General features: G+C 37.4%; 1 protein-coding gene across 2 annotated transcripts in view; it reads right to left on the reverse strand.

The window, feature by feature from the left end:
* IGBP1 (immunoglobulin binding protein 1) overlaps window positions 1-17674 on the reverse strand; it is a 43957-nt gene that overhangs the window by 8846 nt on the left and 17437 nt on the right. The window contains exon 6 of one of the 2 annotated variants that reach the window (XM_040265765.1): window positions 1079-2830. The exons of the other annotated variant lie outside the window; for it this stretch is intronic. Coding sequence (XP_040121699.1) covers window positions 2811-2830 — 20 coding nt within the window. The 3' untranslated portion in view covers window positions 1079-2810. Of the gene's footprint in view, window positions 1-1078; window positions 2831-17674 lie in introns of those variants that run through there. 2 annotated transcript variants of the gene reach the window in all.

Genomic DNA, 17674 nt, shown 5'->3' on the forward strand with positions numbered 1-17674 from the left:
CAACTTGCCCCATCCTCTCCCTCCCCTGCTGTATCCCCAAGTCCGTTCTCTACATCTGCGTCTCTATTCCTGTCCTGCAAATAGGTTCATCAGTACCATTTTTCTATATTCCGGAAGTATGGCTTAATATAAATATTTGTTTTCCCCTTTCTGACTTCCTTCTGTATACCTCCTTACTTCTTTTTTTAAAATTTATTTAGTTGGAGGATAATTGACTTATAATATTGTGTTGGTTTCCACCATCCATCAACATGAATCAGCCATAGGTATACATGTCTCCTCCCTCTTGAACCTCCCTCCCACCTCCCACCCCTCTAAGTTGTCACAGAGCACTGGGTTTGAGCTCCTTGCATCTTCTGTCAATTCTTAAATTATTTTTTCCATATTGATTATATGAGCTGTCTATGTAGTCTGGATATTAACCCCTTATTGGGCATATCATTTACAAATATTTTCTCCCATTCTGTGGGCTATTTTTTCATTTTGTTGTTGGTTTCCTTTGTGGTGCAGAAGTCTTTAAATTTAAATCAGTTTCATTTGTTTATTTCTGCTTTTGTTTCCTCTGCCTGAGGAGACAGAGCTTTAAAAATATTGCTATGATTTATGTCAGAGAGTGTGCTGCCTTAGCCTTCATTTCTGAAATGATTCTTTCCTCTTATTGCCCCAAGTTGTCACTACATTTCTGAATTTTTCTAATCCTGCTACATATTGTTCTTCTATGTCTTCTTTAATTTTATTAATGTCTTCAAACTAATTTTTAAACAGTATATTTTAGATTTGTTGTTCTTTGAGTGTGTCTTTCTGGAATGCTTTTTTTCCCTTTTTAAAAAATTGAAATATAGTTGATTTACAAAATTGTTAGTTTCAGGTGTACAGCAAAGTGATTCATTTACATACATCTATATTTTTTCAGATTATATTCCTTTATATAACTTACATGTGGAATCTAAAAAATAATACAAATGAATCTACATACAGAACAGAAACTGACTTACAGACATAGAAAACTTATGGTTACCAAAGGAGAGAGGGAGGGAAGGACAAATGAGGAGTATGGGATTAACATATACATACTACTTACATAAAACAGATAAGCAACATGGAATGCTTTTGATTCTTTTTTCTCCTTATAATAATTTTGTGTGGCATTTGATCTTGGTAATCTCCCATTCATTTTTCCTACAGCTTTCTTGAGATATTATTCACATACCATAAAATTCACCCATTTAAAGTATACAATTCAGTGGTTTTTAGTATATTCAGAGTTGTGCAACCATCATCACAATCTGTTGCTCATTCTTCAGTGTACTAAGCTTTCCTGAACTTTCAGAAAGAAGTATGGTTCAGGGTGGCTTTTCTAACTTCACAGAGGCACGCTTTCTGTTTTGAATGTATGTTAAAGGAATATAATGACTTACTTGATTAGAGTCTTGGTTGTGGTCCTCTCTCCCATTCTCGGACCTTCTCTTTCCTCCTCCTTTATCATCCCTGTTCTGCTCATATGAATTCTATTCTCAACAGTTTCTCCTCAGTGTGGGACTGTGTGAGTAGGGAGATCTGGTGCCTCATTTTCAAGAGTTCATTAAGGGTTAGACAGCTCCATCACTTTCAGACCTTCTGACAAGAGATTCCTTGTATTCATTCAGTTTTTATTGGAAGGTAAAACCCCTCCCATTTCAACTACTGTTCTTAAAATGAACTGCCACACTTATTATTTTTTTTTTCATTAAAATTTTTTAATTCAAGTATAGGTGACTTACAATATTTGTTTCAGATGTACAACACAGTCATTCTATATTTGTACAGGTTATGCATCATACAAAGGTATTATAATATTACTGACTATATTCTTGGTACCATAAGTTACATCCTTCTGCCTTATTTATTTTATAACTGGTAAATTGTATCTTTTAATCCCCTTCACCTATTGCACTCTTCCTCCATTCTTCTCCCTTCTGGCAACCACTAGTTTGTTCTCTGTATCTATGAGTCTGTTTCTGGGTTTTGGGGCGCTCATTTTTTTTTATATTTTAGATTCCACATATAAGTGAAAACATACAGTATTCATCTTTCTCTGACTTATTTCACTTAGCATAATACCCTCCAGATCCATCCATACTGTTACAAATTGCAAGATTTCATTCTTTTTTATGGCTAAGTGGTATTGGGAAAACAAGATAGCTATATGTAAAATAAAACTAGACCATTTTTTTACATAATTTACAAAAATAAAGCCAAAATGAATTAAAGACTTAAATACAAGACCTAAAACCATAAAACATCTAGAAGAAAACATAGGCAGTATGTTCTTTGAAGTCAGTCTTAGCAATATTTTCTTTTTTGATAAGTCTCCTCAGGCAAGGACAACAAAAGCAAAAGTAAACAAATGGGACCATATGAAACTAAAAAGCTTTTGCACAGCAAAGGGAACCATCAGCAAAACAAAAAACTATTGAATGGGAGAAGATATTGGCAAATGATATGTCTGATAAGGGGTTAATATCCAAAATATATTAAGAACTCAGACAACTCAATACAATTTGATTATAAAATGGGCAGAAGATCTAAACAGACATTTTCCAAAGAAGACAAACAGATGACCAAAAGGCACATGAAAAGATGCTCAACATCACTAATCATGAGGGAAATGCTAATCAAAACCACCTCAAATGCAATGAAACAGCACCTGTCAGAATGCCACGCTTATTAGCGAATACTGTTTGCTGTTTTGGAATTCTCCCATTTTCGGGTCTTTCAGATGGTCAACTCTTTCTGTTTACACAGATGCCCATTACTAGTTGATCTTGTGGTTATGATGATCTTCCCTTACCTGTTTTTGAATTTCATGGGGACACACTGTCACTTAGTTTTGTTATAAATATTACCTATGAATTTTTCTTTTGTGTTTTTATTGAAGTATAACAACATACATGCAGAAAAATACCCAAACACAGGATAGCTAAATCAGTTTTCACATCTGAACATATCCATATAATCAATGCCCAAATTAAGATACAAAACATTACTAACTCCTCAGAAGTTGCCCTCAGGTCCAATTTCACTCATAATCTCCCACTAAGGGTGAACATCATACTGGCTTTTAACCAGCATACACAAGTTTCACCTGGGTCTGAACTCTATGCTCTTCTGTGTTTTTTTCCCCCTCAAATTATGTTTGTAAAATTTAACAAATTAATATTTGTTATTACTTATAACTGAAGAACTATAGTCTGTTTAACCTTATTGTTAACAGTATTTCACTGTGCAGATACGCCAAAATTTATTTATCCATTCTATTATGTATGGGCATTTGTAGTGTTCACTCTGGGGTATTACAAATAATGGTGCTATGAGCATTCTTGTACAAATCTTTTGAAGATAGAAGGCTCTCATCCCTCTTAGGTATATACTTGGGAGTGAATCTGTCATGGGAGTATATATATGTTCAACTTTTGTGCAACACTACTACCACCAACCCTGACCCCCAGGCTGTCTTTATTGTTTCCTTTCTTTTATATACTTTAGGCTTATTTTGTTCTTGTTTTCTCCAACTTCTTAAGGTAGTCTCTTAGTAACTGATTTTACCTTTCTTTTTTCTAATATAACTACTGACAGTTATACACTTCTCTCAGCACTGCTTCAGTTGTATCTCACAAGTTTTCATGTATTTCACTATTATTCAGTTACGAATACTTCCTAATTTTCTTTGTGATTTCTTCTTTGATGGGTTATTTAGAAGTATGTTGTTTAACTTTAAAAAATTTAGGGACTTCCTAGGTACATTGTTGTTGTTTAGTCACTAAGTTGTGTCCGACTCTTGTGACCCCATGGACTGTAGCCCACCAGGCTCCTCTGCTCATGGGATTTCCCAGGCAAGAATCCTGGAGTGGGTTGCCATTTCCTTCTCCAGGGGATCTTCCTGACCCTTGGATTGAACCCATGCCTCCTGCTTGGCAGGTGAATTCTTTATCACTGAGCTAGCTACCTGGGAAGCCTGGTATAGTCACTAAGTTGTGTCTGACTCTCCCACAACACCACAGACCATAGCCTGCCAGGCTCCTCTGTCTATGGGATTTCCCAGGCAAGAATACTGGAGTGGGCTGCCATTTTTTTCTCCAGGGGATCTTCCCGACTCAGGGATTGAACCTGCATCTCCTGCATTGGCAAGTAGATTCTTTACCACTCCAGGAAGTCCCAGGTATGCTGTTATTGACTGCTAATTAAATTAGATTGTAGTCAGAGAACACAGTGTGATTTCTATCTTTGAAAATTTATGGACACTTATTCGGTGGCCTAGAACATGGTCTAAGTTGGTGAACATACCATGTGCACTTGAAAAAAAGTGTATCTTGCAGTTATTGGATATATTTTTCTGTAAATGTCAAAGAGGTTAAGGTGGCTGCCAGTGCTGTCCAGATCTTCTATGTCCTTACTGATTTTCTGTCCAGAAATTTTTTCAGTTACTGAAAGAAAAATATGAAAATCTCCAACTATGGTTGTAGATTTGTCTATTTCTCCATTTAATTCTGTCAATTTTTCCTTCATGTAATTTGAAGGTTGTTATTAGACACAAACACATTTAGGATTCCTATGTCTTCCAGATAAATTGACCCTTTTATTAGCACTAAATGTCCTTTTGAAAGTCCAGTAACACCTTTTGTCTTGAACTCTACCTTATCTGACATTACTATAGCTATTGCAACTTTCTTATGTCTATTGTTAGCATGGTATTATTTTTTTAATCATTTTATGTTTGACCAATCTGTACCTTTATATTTAAAATGTATCTCTTGATAGGAGATCAAGAGGGTGGAGAAAGATGTGGAGCTCACCTTTCCCCATGAACACATCAAAAATAAATCTACACGTGGAACAATTCTCACTAAAAACTGGAAATTGGCAGAAAGATTCCTGTACAATCAAGGTTGTAAGACAAGATACATGGAAGTCCATAGAGAAGCCTGGGCTCCACTCATGAGTAGAGCACAGGTGGACTTCCCCCAGGCAGGACAGAGAAAAGTTTGGCTTAGGCTACTGCTTTCCTGCAACACACTGTGCACAGCCATGCTATGCTCTCCAGCCAGAGCTGAAAGAATGCTCCAGCCCTGTTCACTTCATGCCACAAGTGTGGTACTGGAACTAGGGTGGCCAGGATCTGGGAAAAACTTGACCTTGAGATGGAGAGGTGATCTGGTCCTAAGGCAGAGCCCAGGCTGGGTAGCAGTGGCAGGATTTACTCAAGAGGCATCCCAGAAGCACCCTAGACTTCTGATGGCAACATAGCTGCTGGGTTGCCCACAACCACTTTGCTGCATGGGTGCCCCACTCCAAGCTGAGAGAATGCTCTGGCCATGCCCACTCCATGTCACAGTGTGGCACTAGCCCTAGGGTAGCCACAACTGGGGAAAAGACACAACCATTGGCTGCATCTTAGGGAAGCTGCAGACCTCTACAAAGGCAGAGCATTGGATCTCTGTAGGCACACAAGCCCTACTTGGCTCGGCATTCTCCTCCTTTATGGCAACGGTCCCAAGTATGGGGAGCAGGGAAAACACAAACTTAATGGGAATGGAGCCAGCTCAAGCTCATCCCTCAGGACTTCTGCTCCCGCAACTTGGGATCAGACTCAGTCCCTGACAGGGTGGTGACAGACACTGAGCAGAGAGGAAGTCCCACTTCCCACCCTGTGCTAGCACCTCCATCTCCAGCCACACCCTCTATCAAGGTGATAGCTGTGAGCATACCCTGAGGAAAGACATCACTGGTGTTCACATCAAATCCATCTCCCATGAAAGGCACTGGGCATACACAGTCTGCAAAGGGGTGCTCCCACATAGGAACACCCCTTCCAGACCATAACAAGTACCTGTTTCATCTAAATTCAGAGGCACAGAAAGTTAGGTAAAATGAAAAGGCAGAATAATTGCTCTCAATTGAAACAGCAAGAGAAAATCCCCAAATAAATAATGAAATAGAAACAATTTACCAGAAAAAGAATTTGAAACATTGTCAATAAAAAATATTAACTGAAATAGGGCAAATAACTGATCTGAACACTGATCATTTTAACAAGGAATGATCATATATTAATGATCACAGATTATATTTAAAAGATTCAATCAAAAACAGATAATTTCATATCTGAAATAAAAACACTACAAGGAATGAATATCAGACTAAGTGATACACAAGAAAGCACAAAGGATCTGGAAGACAGAATAATGGAAATCACCCAATCAGAAGAGCAGAAACAAATGGAAAAAAAAGAAATGTAAGGCATCTACAAGATCTTTGGGATAACACTAAGCTCACCAATATTCACATTATAGCAGTTCAAGAAAGAGAGGAGAAAGAAGGGGATCAAAAATGTACTTGAAGAAAAGTATGGCTGAAAATGTCCCCAACCTGAAAAAGGAAACATATTCAGGTACAGGAAGCAGAGAAGGTCCCCCCAACAATGAAACCATACAGACCCACACCAAGACATATCATAATTAAAATAGCAAAAGTTAAAGATAAAGCAAGAATTTTAAAGGCAGCAGCAAGAGAATAACATAGTCACATACAAGGGAATCCCCAAAAGGCTATCAACTGATTTCTCCACAGAAACTTCGCAAACCAGCAGGGAATGGCATTATTATTCAAAGCCTTGAAAGGGAAAAAACTGCAACCTAGGACACCCTACCCAGCAAGATTATTCCACTTATAATTATTCCATTTACAAGGAGAAAGAACTTCTTAGACAAGTAAAAACTTAAAAGCATTCATCAATATTAAACCTACCCTAAAAGAAACAGTGAAAGGTCTCTCTAAATGGAAAAGAAGAATCTATAGGAAAGAGAAAACCCCACTAGGAAAGACAATATATAGTAAAGATCAAAGATTAGTTAAATGAGCCAGTGTGTAGATTAAAAGACAAAAAAATTGTAAAAGCAACTATAACTACAGTAAACAGATAAGCATGAAGATGAAAAATATGACATCAAAAACACAAAAGGTGACGGAGGAGAGTAGAAATGTAGATCTTTAAGAATGCATTTAAACTTAAATGACTACCAGTTTAAAACATGTAGATATAATTACATGTTAACTAACATATATGGTAATCACAAATAAAAAATCTACATTAGATACACAGAAACCAAAAAGAAGAAGGAACCCAAGCATACTACAAAAGAAATTGAAACCACAACAGTAGAAACAAAAAGAAGAAATGAATAGAGAAGAACTACCAAAAAAAAAAAAAAAAAAAAACCAACCCTGGAAAATACATAATAAAATGGCAATGCAGTACATACCATAATCACAGGACTAAATGCTCCTACCAAAAGACATAGGCTGACTGGTTAAAAAAACAAGACATTTCAATATGCTCCATGTGAGAGACTCACTTCAGGGCTAAATACATACATAGACAGAAAGTGAGGGGATGGAAATAGATACTTCATGTGAATGGAAATGATAAGAGAGGGAAGCAAGACTCATTTCAGACAAAATAGACTTTAAAATAAAGCTATACAAAAAGAGAAATAGCAGCATTATAAAATGCTAAAGGGATTAATAAAAGAAGCTATTACACTCGTTAACATATATGCACCCAATACAGAAGCACCTATATATATGAAGCAAATACTAACAGACATAAAGGAAGAAAATAACAATAATACAGTAATAGTAAGAGACTTTCACAACCCACTCACAGCAAATGGACAGAGCATCCAGACAGAAAATCAATAGGGAAACGGTAGTTTTAAATGACACAATATACTAGTTAAACTTAATAGATATCTATAGGATATTATATCTAAAATCAGTAGAATACACATTCAAATACACATCTCTCCTCCAGGAGAGATCACATACAAGGAGAGGTCACAAAACAAGTTTCAACAAATTGAAGAGGACAGGGGACTTCTCTGGTGGTCCAGCAGTTAAGAATCCACCTTCCAATGCAGGGGGTGCAGGTTCGATTCCTGGTCAGGGAACTAAGATCCCACATGCTGCAGGGCAACTAAGCCTACATGCTGCAATTACTGAGTCTGCTGCGTGCCACAACTACTGAGCCCACACACTATAGGGCCTGTGTGCCACAACTAGAAAGAAGTCCATGCCCCACAACAAAGGGTCCATGAGCCACAAAGAAGAGCCTTTGTGCCGCAATGAAAGATCCTGTGTGCTGCAATGAAAGATCCCACATGTTGCAACTAAAATCCGATGCAGCCAAATAAATAAATACGTTTTAAAATTTAAGAGGACAGAAATTAAATCAACCATTTCTTTCATCACTACAGTATGAAACTAGAATCAATCACAGAAAGAAAAGTGGGAAGAGAACAAATACGTGGAGGCTAAACAACCTACTACTAAAAAAACAAATGGGTCAACGATGAAATCAAAGTGGAAATCATAAAATACCTTGAGGCAAATGAAAATGGAAACACAACTTTTCAAAATCTATGGGATATAGCAAAAGCAGTTCCAAGAGGGATGTTTAAAGCTATACAGGTCTTCCTCAAGAACAAGAAAAATCTCAAACAACCTAACCTATGACCTGAAAGAATTAGAAAAAGAAGAACAAAGCCCAAAGTCAGCAAAAGGAAGGAAATGATAAAGATCAGAAAGGAAATATATAAAACAGAGACCAAAAGGGCAGAAAAGATCAATGAAACCAAGAGCTAGTTTTCTAAAAAGATAAAATTGATAAAACTTTAGCCAGGCTCATTAAGAAGAAAAGAGAAAGGACCCAAATAAACAAAATAAGAAAAGAGAAGAAATGAAAACTAAAACCACATATATACCAAAAGTCTTAAGAGGATACTGTGAACAGTTAAATGACAACAAACTGGACAACTGACAAGAAATGAACAAATTTCTAGAAACTGTACACCTGCCAAAACTGAAACAAGAAGAAACAGGCAATCTGAACAGACCTATCATGAGACGTGAAGTTGAATCTGTAATTTAAAAACTCCCAGCAAGCAAAAGTCCAGGACCAGATGACTTCATGGGGGAATTCTACTGAACATAAGGAAGAACTAATACCTGTCCTCAAACTTTTCAAGAAATTGAAAAGGAAGGAACACTCTCAAATTCATTCTACGAGGCTACCAATACCCTGATACCAAAACCAAAGACACTACAGAAAAAGGTCACAGGCCAGTATATTTGATGACAATAAATGTAAAAGTCTTCAACAAAATATTAGCAAATCAAATCTAAAAATATATAAAAAGGATCATATGCCATGGTCAAGCTGAATTTATTCCACGGTCACAAGGATAATTCAATAGATGCAGATTAATATGATATACCACATTAACAGAAGGAAGGCTAAAAATCACATGATCATCTCAATAGATGCAGAAAAGCCATTTGACAAAATTTAACATTAATAATAACAACTCTGAAAGTGGGTATCAAGGAAACATATCTCAACATAATAAAGGCCATTTAAGACAAACTCACAACCAATGTCATACTCAGTGGTGAAAAGGTGGAAGCTTTCCCACTAAATTCTAGATCAGGACAAGTATGCCCATTCCTGCCACTTCTGTTCAACATAGTATTGGAAGTCCTAGTCACACCAATCAGACAAGCAAAATTTTAAAAAAGTATCCAAGTTGGAAGGGAAAAAGTAAAATTGTCACTATTTGCAGATGACATATCATATCTAGAAAACCCTAAAGTCTTCACCCATTAGAACTAATAAAACTATTAGAACTAATAAAGGAATTCAACAAGGTTGTCAGATACAAGATCAATACACAGAAATCTTTTGTGTTTCTATACACTAATAATAAAATATCATAAAGAGAAAGCAAAAAAAATCCTGTTTAAAATTGCATCAAAATGAATAAAATATCAAGGAGTAAACTTAACTTCAAAGGGATAAGCTACCCCACTCCAATATTCTTGGGCTTCTCTGGTGGCTCAGATGGTAAAGAATCTGCCTGCAAAGCAGGAGACCTGGGTTCGATCCCTGGGTTGGAAAGGTCCCCCAGAGGAGGGCATGGCAACCCACTCCAGTATTCTTGCCTGGAGAATCCCATGGAAACAGAAGCCTGGCGGGCTACAGTCCATGAGTTGCAAAGAGTCGGATATGACTAAGCACAGCACACAAACTTAACCAAGAAGGGGAAAACATACTATACTCTGGAAACTACAAAACATTTATGAGGGAAACTGCCGGGAGCCAGTGCCTCAGTGCCTCCTCTCCTTTGGGAGAACGGAAAGACGCCTGTGGCCTACGTAGGTGGTGATTGGTATTCCATGTAAACCAAGTTATTCAGCCTCTTTTTCTCCGCTAATTTTCTAATCTCTCTCTATCTGTAATTAAATGTTTTTTCCTAGGATGCTGATTCCGTTCCCACCTTCGAATTACCCTGGATCCACCAGGGAAGGACCCTGGCAAGTGGCGCCTGAACAGGGCTGTTTTAAGAATTAAAAAAGGGGGAGATGCCGGGAGCCAGTGTGAGGAACTCCACCCATGGCAAAGGTCATGAGGAAGAAGGCTTCGGCATACACAAAGGCGTGACCAAGCCTCAGGAAACCCCCTGCTCCCGGCAGGAAACTAAAGATGATACAAAGAAATGGAAAGATAGCCCATGCTTGTGGATTGGATGAATTGTCAAAATGGCCATACTATTCAAAACAATCTACAGATTTAATGAAATCCCTATCAAAGTACTCAGGGCTTCCCCAGAATGGCTCAGTGGTAAAGAATCTGTCTGCAATGCAGGAGATGTGGGTTCGACCCCTGCTCCAGGAAGATCCTCTGGAGGAGGAAATGGCAACCCACACCAGTATTCTTGCTGGGAAAATCCCATGGACAGAGGAGCCTGGCAGGCTATAGTCCATAGGGTCACAAAGTGTCAGACATGACTGCCTGAGTGAGCACACACATCAAAATACCCATGTTTTCACAGGATTAGAATAAACAACCCTTAAATTCATATGGAACCACAAAAGACCCTGAATTACCAAAGAAATCTTGAGAATGAAGAACAGAGCCAGAAGTATAACCCTCCCAGATTTCAGACTATACTACAAAGCTATAGTAATCAAAACAGGGTGGTACTGACACAAAAACTGACAAATAGATAGATGAAATAGAATAGAGAGCAGAGAAACAGACCCATTTACCTATGTTCAAATAATCTACGACAAAAACGGCAAGAATGCACAATGAAGAAAAGACAGTCTCTTCAATAAGTGGTGCTTGGAAAATTGGACAGCTACATGTAAAACAATGAGATTAGAACATACCCTCACACCATATGGAAAAATGAACTCAAAATAGATTAGAGATGTAAATTTAAGACCTGAAACAATAAACCTCCTAGAAGAGAATATAGGCAGAACACTCTGGCATAAAAATTGTGGCAATATTTATTTTGATCTGTCTCCTAAGTAAAAAGAAATAAAAGCAAAACTAAACAAATGGGATATAATTAAACTTAAAAGCTTTTGCAAGGCAAAAGAAAATATTGACAAAACAAGAAGACAACCTACAGAATGAGAGAAAATATTTACAAATGAGGTGACCTATAAGGGGTTATTATCCAAAATATATAAACAGCTCATATAATTCTTCATCAAAAAACAAACAACCCAATGGAAAAATGGGCAGAGACCTGAATAGACAATTGTCCAAAGACATACAGACAGCTAAGAGGCACATAAGATGCTCAACATCATTAATTATTAGAAAAATGCAAATCAAAACCACAATGAGATATCATCTCCCACCAGTGAGAATGGCTATCATAAAAAAGTCTACAAATAACAAATGCTGGAGACAATGTTGAGAAAAGGGAACCGTCATATACTGCTGATAGGCATGTAAATGATACAGCCACTGTGTAAAACAGCATGGAGGTTCCTAAAAAACTAAAAATAGAACTACCATATGATCTAGCAATACCACTCCTAGGTATATATCTAGAAAAAATGAAAACACTAAATCAAAAAGATACATGCAACCCAATGTTCACAGCAGCACAATTTTCAATAGCCAATTATACAGAAGCAACTCAAGTACCCATCAACAGACGAATGGATAAAGAAGATGTGGTATATATATACACATACACAATGGACCCAGCTATAAAAAAAAGAATGAAATTCTGCAATTCACAGCAACATGGATGTACCTAGGGGGTATTATGCTTAGTAAAATAAGACAGAGAATGACAAATAATGTATATCGCTCATATGTGGAATCTAAACAGTAATACAAATGCATGGATATGTAAAACAGAAACAGACTCATGGATATATAAAACAGAGGGACGGGGGGGGGCAGAGGGAAGTGGGGAGGGACAAATTAGGGTTATGGGATTAATAGATACCAACTACTATGTATAATATAAATAACCAATAAGGATATACTATATAGCATAGGGAACAAAACTCATTATCTTGTAATAACTTGTAATGGAGCATAATTTACAAAAATAATGAATACTGTACACCTGAAAATAATATAATATCAACTATACTTTAATTTAAAAAAGAAAATGTACCTCTTGTAGACAGTATACAGGTGAGTCTGATAATCTGATTTCTAATTTGAAGGTTTATTCCATTGATATTTAATATAATTACTGATCAGCTGGATTAGAATCTACCATTCTATTGGTTTTCTGTTCATTTCCTATATTTTTTGTTGTTTTGTTCATTCTTTCTTGCCTTCTTCCCTTTTAATTTCTCCACTGACTTTATATCTTTGTCTCTTTGCATTATTTTTCTTTTAAATAGACCTTATTTTTAGAGCAATTTTATTTTTTTTCTTGGTCATGCTGTGCAGCCTGTGGGATCTTAGTTTACCAACCAGGGATCAAAACTGTGCCCCTTGCAGTGGAAGCACAGAGCCCTAACCACTGGACTGCCAGGGAATTTAAAGCAGTTTAAGGGGCTTCTGTTTCAAGATGGCAAGTAGAAGGACATGTACTCATCTCCTGTGAGAGCACTGAAATTGCAACTACCTGCTAAACAACCACTGACAGGCAGACACTGGAACCCACCAAAACAAGATACCCCATATCCAAAGACAAAGAAGAAGCCACAGTGAAACAGTAGGAGGGGCACGATCATGATAAAATCAAATCCCATACCTGCTGAGTAGGTGACCTACAAACTGCAGAAGAATAATAACAAAGTTCTTCCACTGTTGTGATGGTTCTAAACCCCACGTCAGGCTTCCCAGCCTGGGGATCCAACAAAGGGACTGGGAATCCCCAGGGAATCTGGCCTTGAAGACCAGTGGGATTTGATTACAGGACTTCCACAGGACTGGGGAAAGAGACTCCAGTCTTTGAGGGTACAAACGAAATCTTGTGTGCTCCAAGATCTAAGGGAAAGGACCAGTGACCCCACAAGAGACTGAACCAAAACTACCTGCTAATGTTGAAGGGCCTCCTGTGGAGGCATGGTTTGGCAGGAGATCACCACAGGGACAGGGGCAATGGCAGCAGCAGGCTGGGAAAGTCCTGCTTGGTGTACACCCTCTTGGAGGTCACCATCAACTCTACCATAGAGCCCACAGACCCCAGGGCTGGGTCACCTCAGGCCAAACAACTAACAGGGAGAGAGTGCAACCTCACCCATCAGCAGATAATTGGATTAAAGCTTTACTAAGCAAGGCCCTGCCCACCAGAGCAAGACCCCATTGCCAGTCCTTCCCATCAGGAAGCTTACATAAGCCTCTTAGCCTCATCCACCAGAGAGTGGACAGAAGAAGCAGTCTTAGAGCAGCTACAACAAAAACCATATTACAGGTTAATCATGATGAAAGAGCAGAAAATTATGGCCCAGATGAAGGGACAAGATAAAACCCCAGAAAAACAACTAAATGAAGTGAAGATAGGCAACCTTCCAGAAAAAGAATTCAGAACGGTAGTGAAGATGATCCAGGATCTCAGGAAAACAATGAAGATGCAAGAAATGTTTACCAAAGACCTACAAGAACTAAAGAACAAAGAAATGGAGATGAACAATATACTAGAAGTAATCAATAGCAGAATAACTGAGCAGAAGAATGGATAAATGACCTGGAGGACAGAATGGTGGAAATCACGGCTGTAGAACAGAATATAGAAAAAAGAATGAAAAAAAATGAAGACAGCCTAACAGATCTCTGGGACATTAAACACATCAACATTCATGTTATAGGGGTCCCAGAAAGAGAAGAGAGAAAGGACCTGAGAAAATACTTGAAGAAATAATAGCTAAAAACTTCCATAACATGAGAAAGGAAATAGTCAACCAGGAAGTACAGGAAGCACAGTGTGTCCCAGACAGGATAAACCCGAGGAGGAACACACCAAGACACAGAGTAATCAAACCAACAAAAATTAGAGACAAAGATAAAATATTAAAGGCAACAAGGGAAAAATGACAAGTAACATAGAAGGGAACTCCCATCAGGCTATCAGCTGATTTCTCAATAGAAACTCTACAAGTCATAAGGGAATGGCACAATATATTTAAAGTGATGAAAAGGAAGAACCTACAACCAAGAATACTCTACCCAGCAAGACTCTCCTTCAGATTTGACGGAGAAATCAAAAGATTTCCAGATAAGCAAAAGTTAAAGATAATTCAGCACCACCAAACCAGCTTGACAACAAATGCTAAAGGAACTTCTCTAGGCAGGACACACAAGAGAAGGAAAAGACCTACAGAAAATAAACCCAAAACACTTAAGAAAATGGTAATAGGATCATACATATCAATAATTACCTTTAAATGTAAATGGATTAAATGCACCAACCAAAAGACATAGACTGGGTGGGTGGATGAAAACATGTGCATGTACACACTTCCACTTGCCACATCCCTTGGCTTGACTCCCCTCAAATTCTATGTAATTATTTTATATAGTTAAGTTAATCATGTTCCCATTATGGTGTGCAATTGTAACTACCTTTTATTTTTTGGTCTGGCTACTGATGTGAAAACTGATAAATATCTTTTACTATTGTGATTATGTAACTATTACTCACTTAATACCATTGTATCATGATTGGTCAACAGAAAAATAGAACTCTGTATCACCAGAACTACAATTTAATGGAAAAACCTGTCACCACTTTTTAAAAGCCATCCAGATGCATATCAGAATTATCTTGAATTTTTTTGAAAAATACAAATGCCCAGATATTGCTTTTTTTCTCCAGAGCTCCAGATATGTTTCTAATGAGTAGTCATGCTTAAAAACAACTGAACTATATGATAATCTTTTACTTTTATCCAATTTTACTTTTTCTATTTCATTGAATATGAAATATTGCTCCCATTTCATTTAGTTTATGTTTTCCAATTTCTCCATCTCTTTTTTTTTGATGTTCTTTCTCAAGCGTTTATCAAGTATAGTAGAAAAGCTTTTGTATACATAAATATGTAAAATATATACATTTTACAAAACTTATGAATTTTTGCCTAATTAAAAAAATTATGACATTTTTATTCCACTTGTTTGACTTAGCATGAATAGATTGCTAGATTTCTATTTTAAAAAATAGATATGAAACACGCAACAAAGGTTTACTGCATAGCACAGGGAACTATAGTCAATATGGTTCCTGGTGGCTCAAATGGTAAAGAATCTGCCTGCAATGCAGAAGACCCAGGTTCAATCCCTGTGTCAGGAAGATCCCCTGGAGAAGGAAATGGCAACCCTCTCTAATACTCTTGCCATGGACAGAGGAGTCTGGTGGGTTACAGTCCATGGGGTCACAAAGAGTTGGACACAACTAAGTTACTTTCACTTTTCACATGATGGAAAATAATTTCAAAAATAATGTATGTGTGTATGTATAACTAAATCACCTTGCTATGTACCTGAAAAACATTATAAGTTAACTATATTTCAATAAAATATATATATTAAGAAAAAGAATAAAGCAGTTTAAGTACACAGTAAAACTGAATGCAAAGTACACAATGGCTGTGTACCCTGTCCCACACAGGCACAGCCTCCCCAGACTATCAAGCATCACAGTGGTACATTTGTTATAATCAATGAACCCACAATGATGCATCATTATCATGCAAAGTCCACAGTATACATTAGGGTTCACTCTTCGTGTTGTACAATCTATGGTTTTGGGCAAATATATAATGGCATGTATTACGGTATCATTCTGAATAGTTTCTCTGCCTTAAAAATCCTGTGTTCTGCCTATTCATCCCTCCTTTCTTTTAATCCCTGTCAACCACTAATCCTTTTACTGTCTCCATAAGTTTTGCCTTTTCTAGAATGTCATACAGCTGGAATCATACAGCATGTAGACTTTTCAGATTAGCTTCTTTCACTTAGTAATATGCATTTAAGATTCCTCCGTGTCTTTTTAGGTCTTGATAGTTCATTTCTTTTTAGCAATGAGTATTATTCCATTGTTTGTATATACCACAGCCTATCCATTTGCCTATTGAAGGCATCCTGGTTACTCCAATTTTTGGCAATTATAAATAAAGCTGCTATAAACACTTGTGTGAACCAATTAATAACTTTTCAACCCATCTGGGTAAAAAGGAGCATGATTGCTGGATTGCAGGATAGGAGAATGTTTCTGACAAACTGTCTTCCAAAGTGTCTGTACCACTTTACATTCCCACCAGCAATGAAGTTCCTATCAGTCCATTATCCATGCCAGCATTTGGTGTTGTCAGTGTTCTGGATTTTGGCCATTCTTTTAGGGGTGTAGTGGGGTTATTGTTGCTTTAATGTGCAATACCCTAATGACATATGATTTTAACATGATTGTGCCCCTCCTACTATCTCCTTGTGGCTTCTCCTTTGTCCTTGGATATGGGGAGATTCTCTACACAGTGAGCAAAAACAAGACCTAGAACCAACTGTGGCTCAGATCATTCCAAAATTCAGACTTAAATTGAAGAAAGTAGGGAAAACCACTAGGCCATTCAGGTATGACCTAAATCAAATTCCTTATGATTATACAGTGGGAGTGACAAATAGATTGAAGGGATTAGATCTGATAGAGTGTCTGAAGAACCATGGACAGAGGTTTGTAACATTGCACAGGAGACAGTGACCAAAATCATCCCAAAGAAAAAGAAATGTAAGAAGGCAAACTGGTTGCCTGAGAAGGTCTTACAAATAGCTGAGAAAAGAAGCAAAAGGCAAAGGAGAAAGGGAAAGACCGACCCAACTGAATGCAGAGTTCCAAAGAATAGCAAGGAGACAGAGGAAAGCCTTCTTAAGTAAACAGTACAAAGAAATAGAAGAAAACACTAGAATGGGAAAGACTAGAGATCTCTTCAAGAAAATCAGAGATACCAGGGGAACATTTCATACAAAAATGAGCATGATAAAGGACAGAAATGGCAAGTAGCTAACAGAGCAGAAGAGATTCAGAAGAGGTAGCAAGAATACAAAGAAGTATACAAAAAAGGTCTTAATGATCCAGACACCACAATGGTGTGGTCATTCACCTAGAGCCAGACACTCTGGAGTGTGAAGTCAAGTGAGCCTTTGAAAGCATTACTATAAAGTTAGTGGAGGTGATGGAATTCTAGCTGAGTTATTTCAAATCCTAAAAGATTATGCTGTTAAAGTGCTGTACTCAATATGTCAGTAAATTTGGAAAACTCAACAATGGCCACAGGACTGGAAAAGGTCAGTTTTCATTTCAATCCCAAAGAAGGACAA

Source organism: Oryx dammah, unplaced genomic scaffold (genome assembly GCF_014754425.2).
Source record: "Oryx dammah isolate SB20612 unplaced genomic scaffold, SCBI_Odam_1.1 HiC_scaffold_23, whole genome shotgun sequence".
NCBI classification, from domain to species: domain Eukaryota; kingdom Metazoa; phylum Chordata; class Mammalia; order Artiodactyla; family Bovidae; genus Oryx; species Oryx dammah.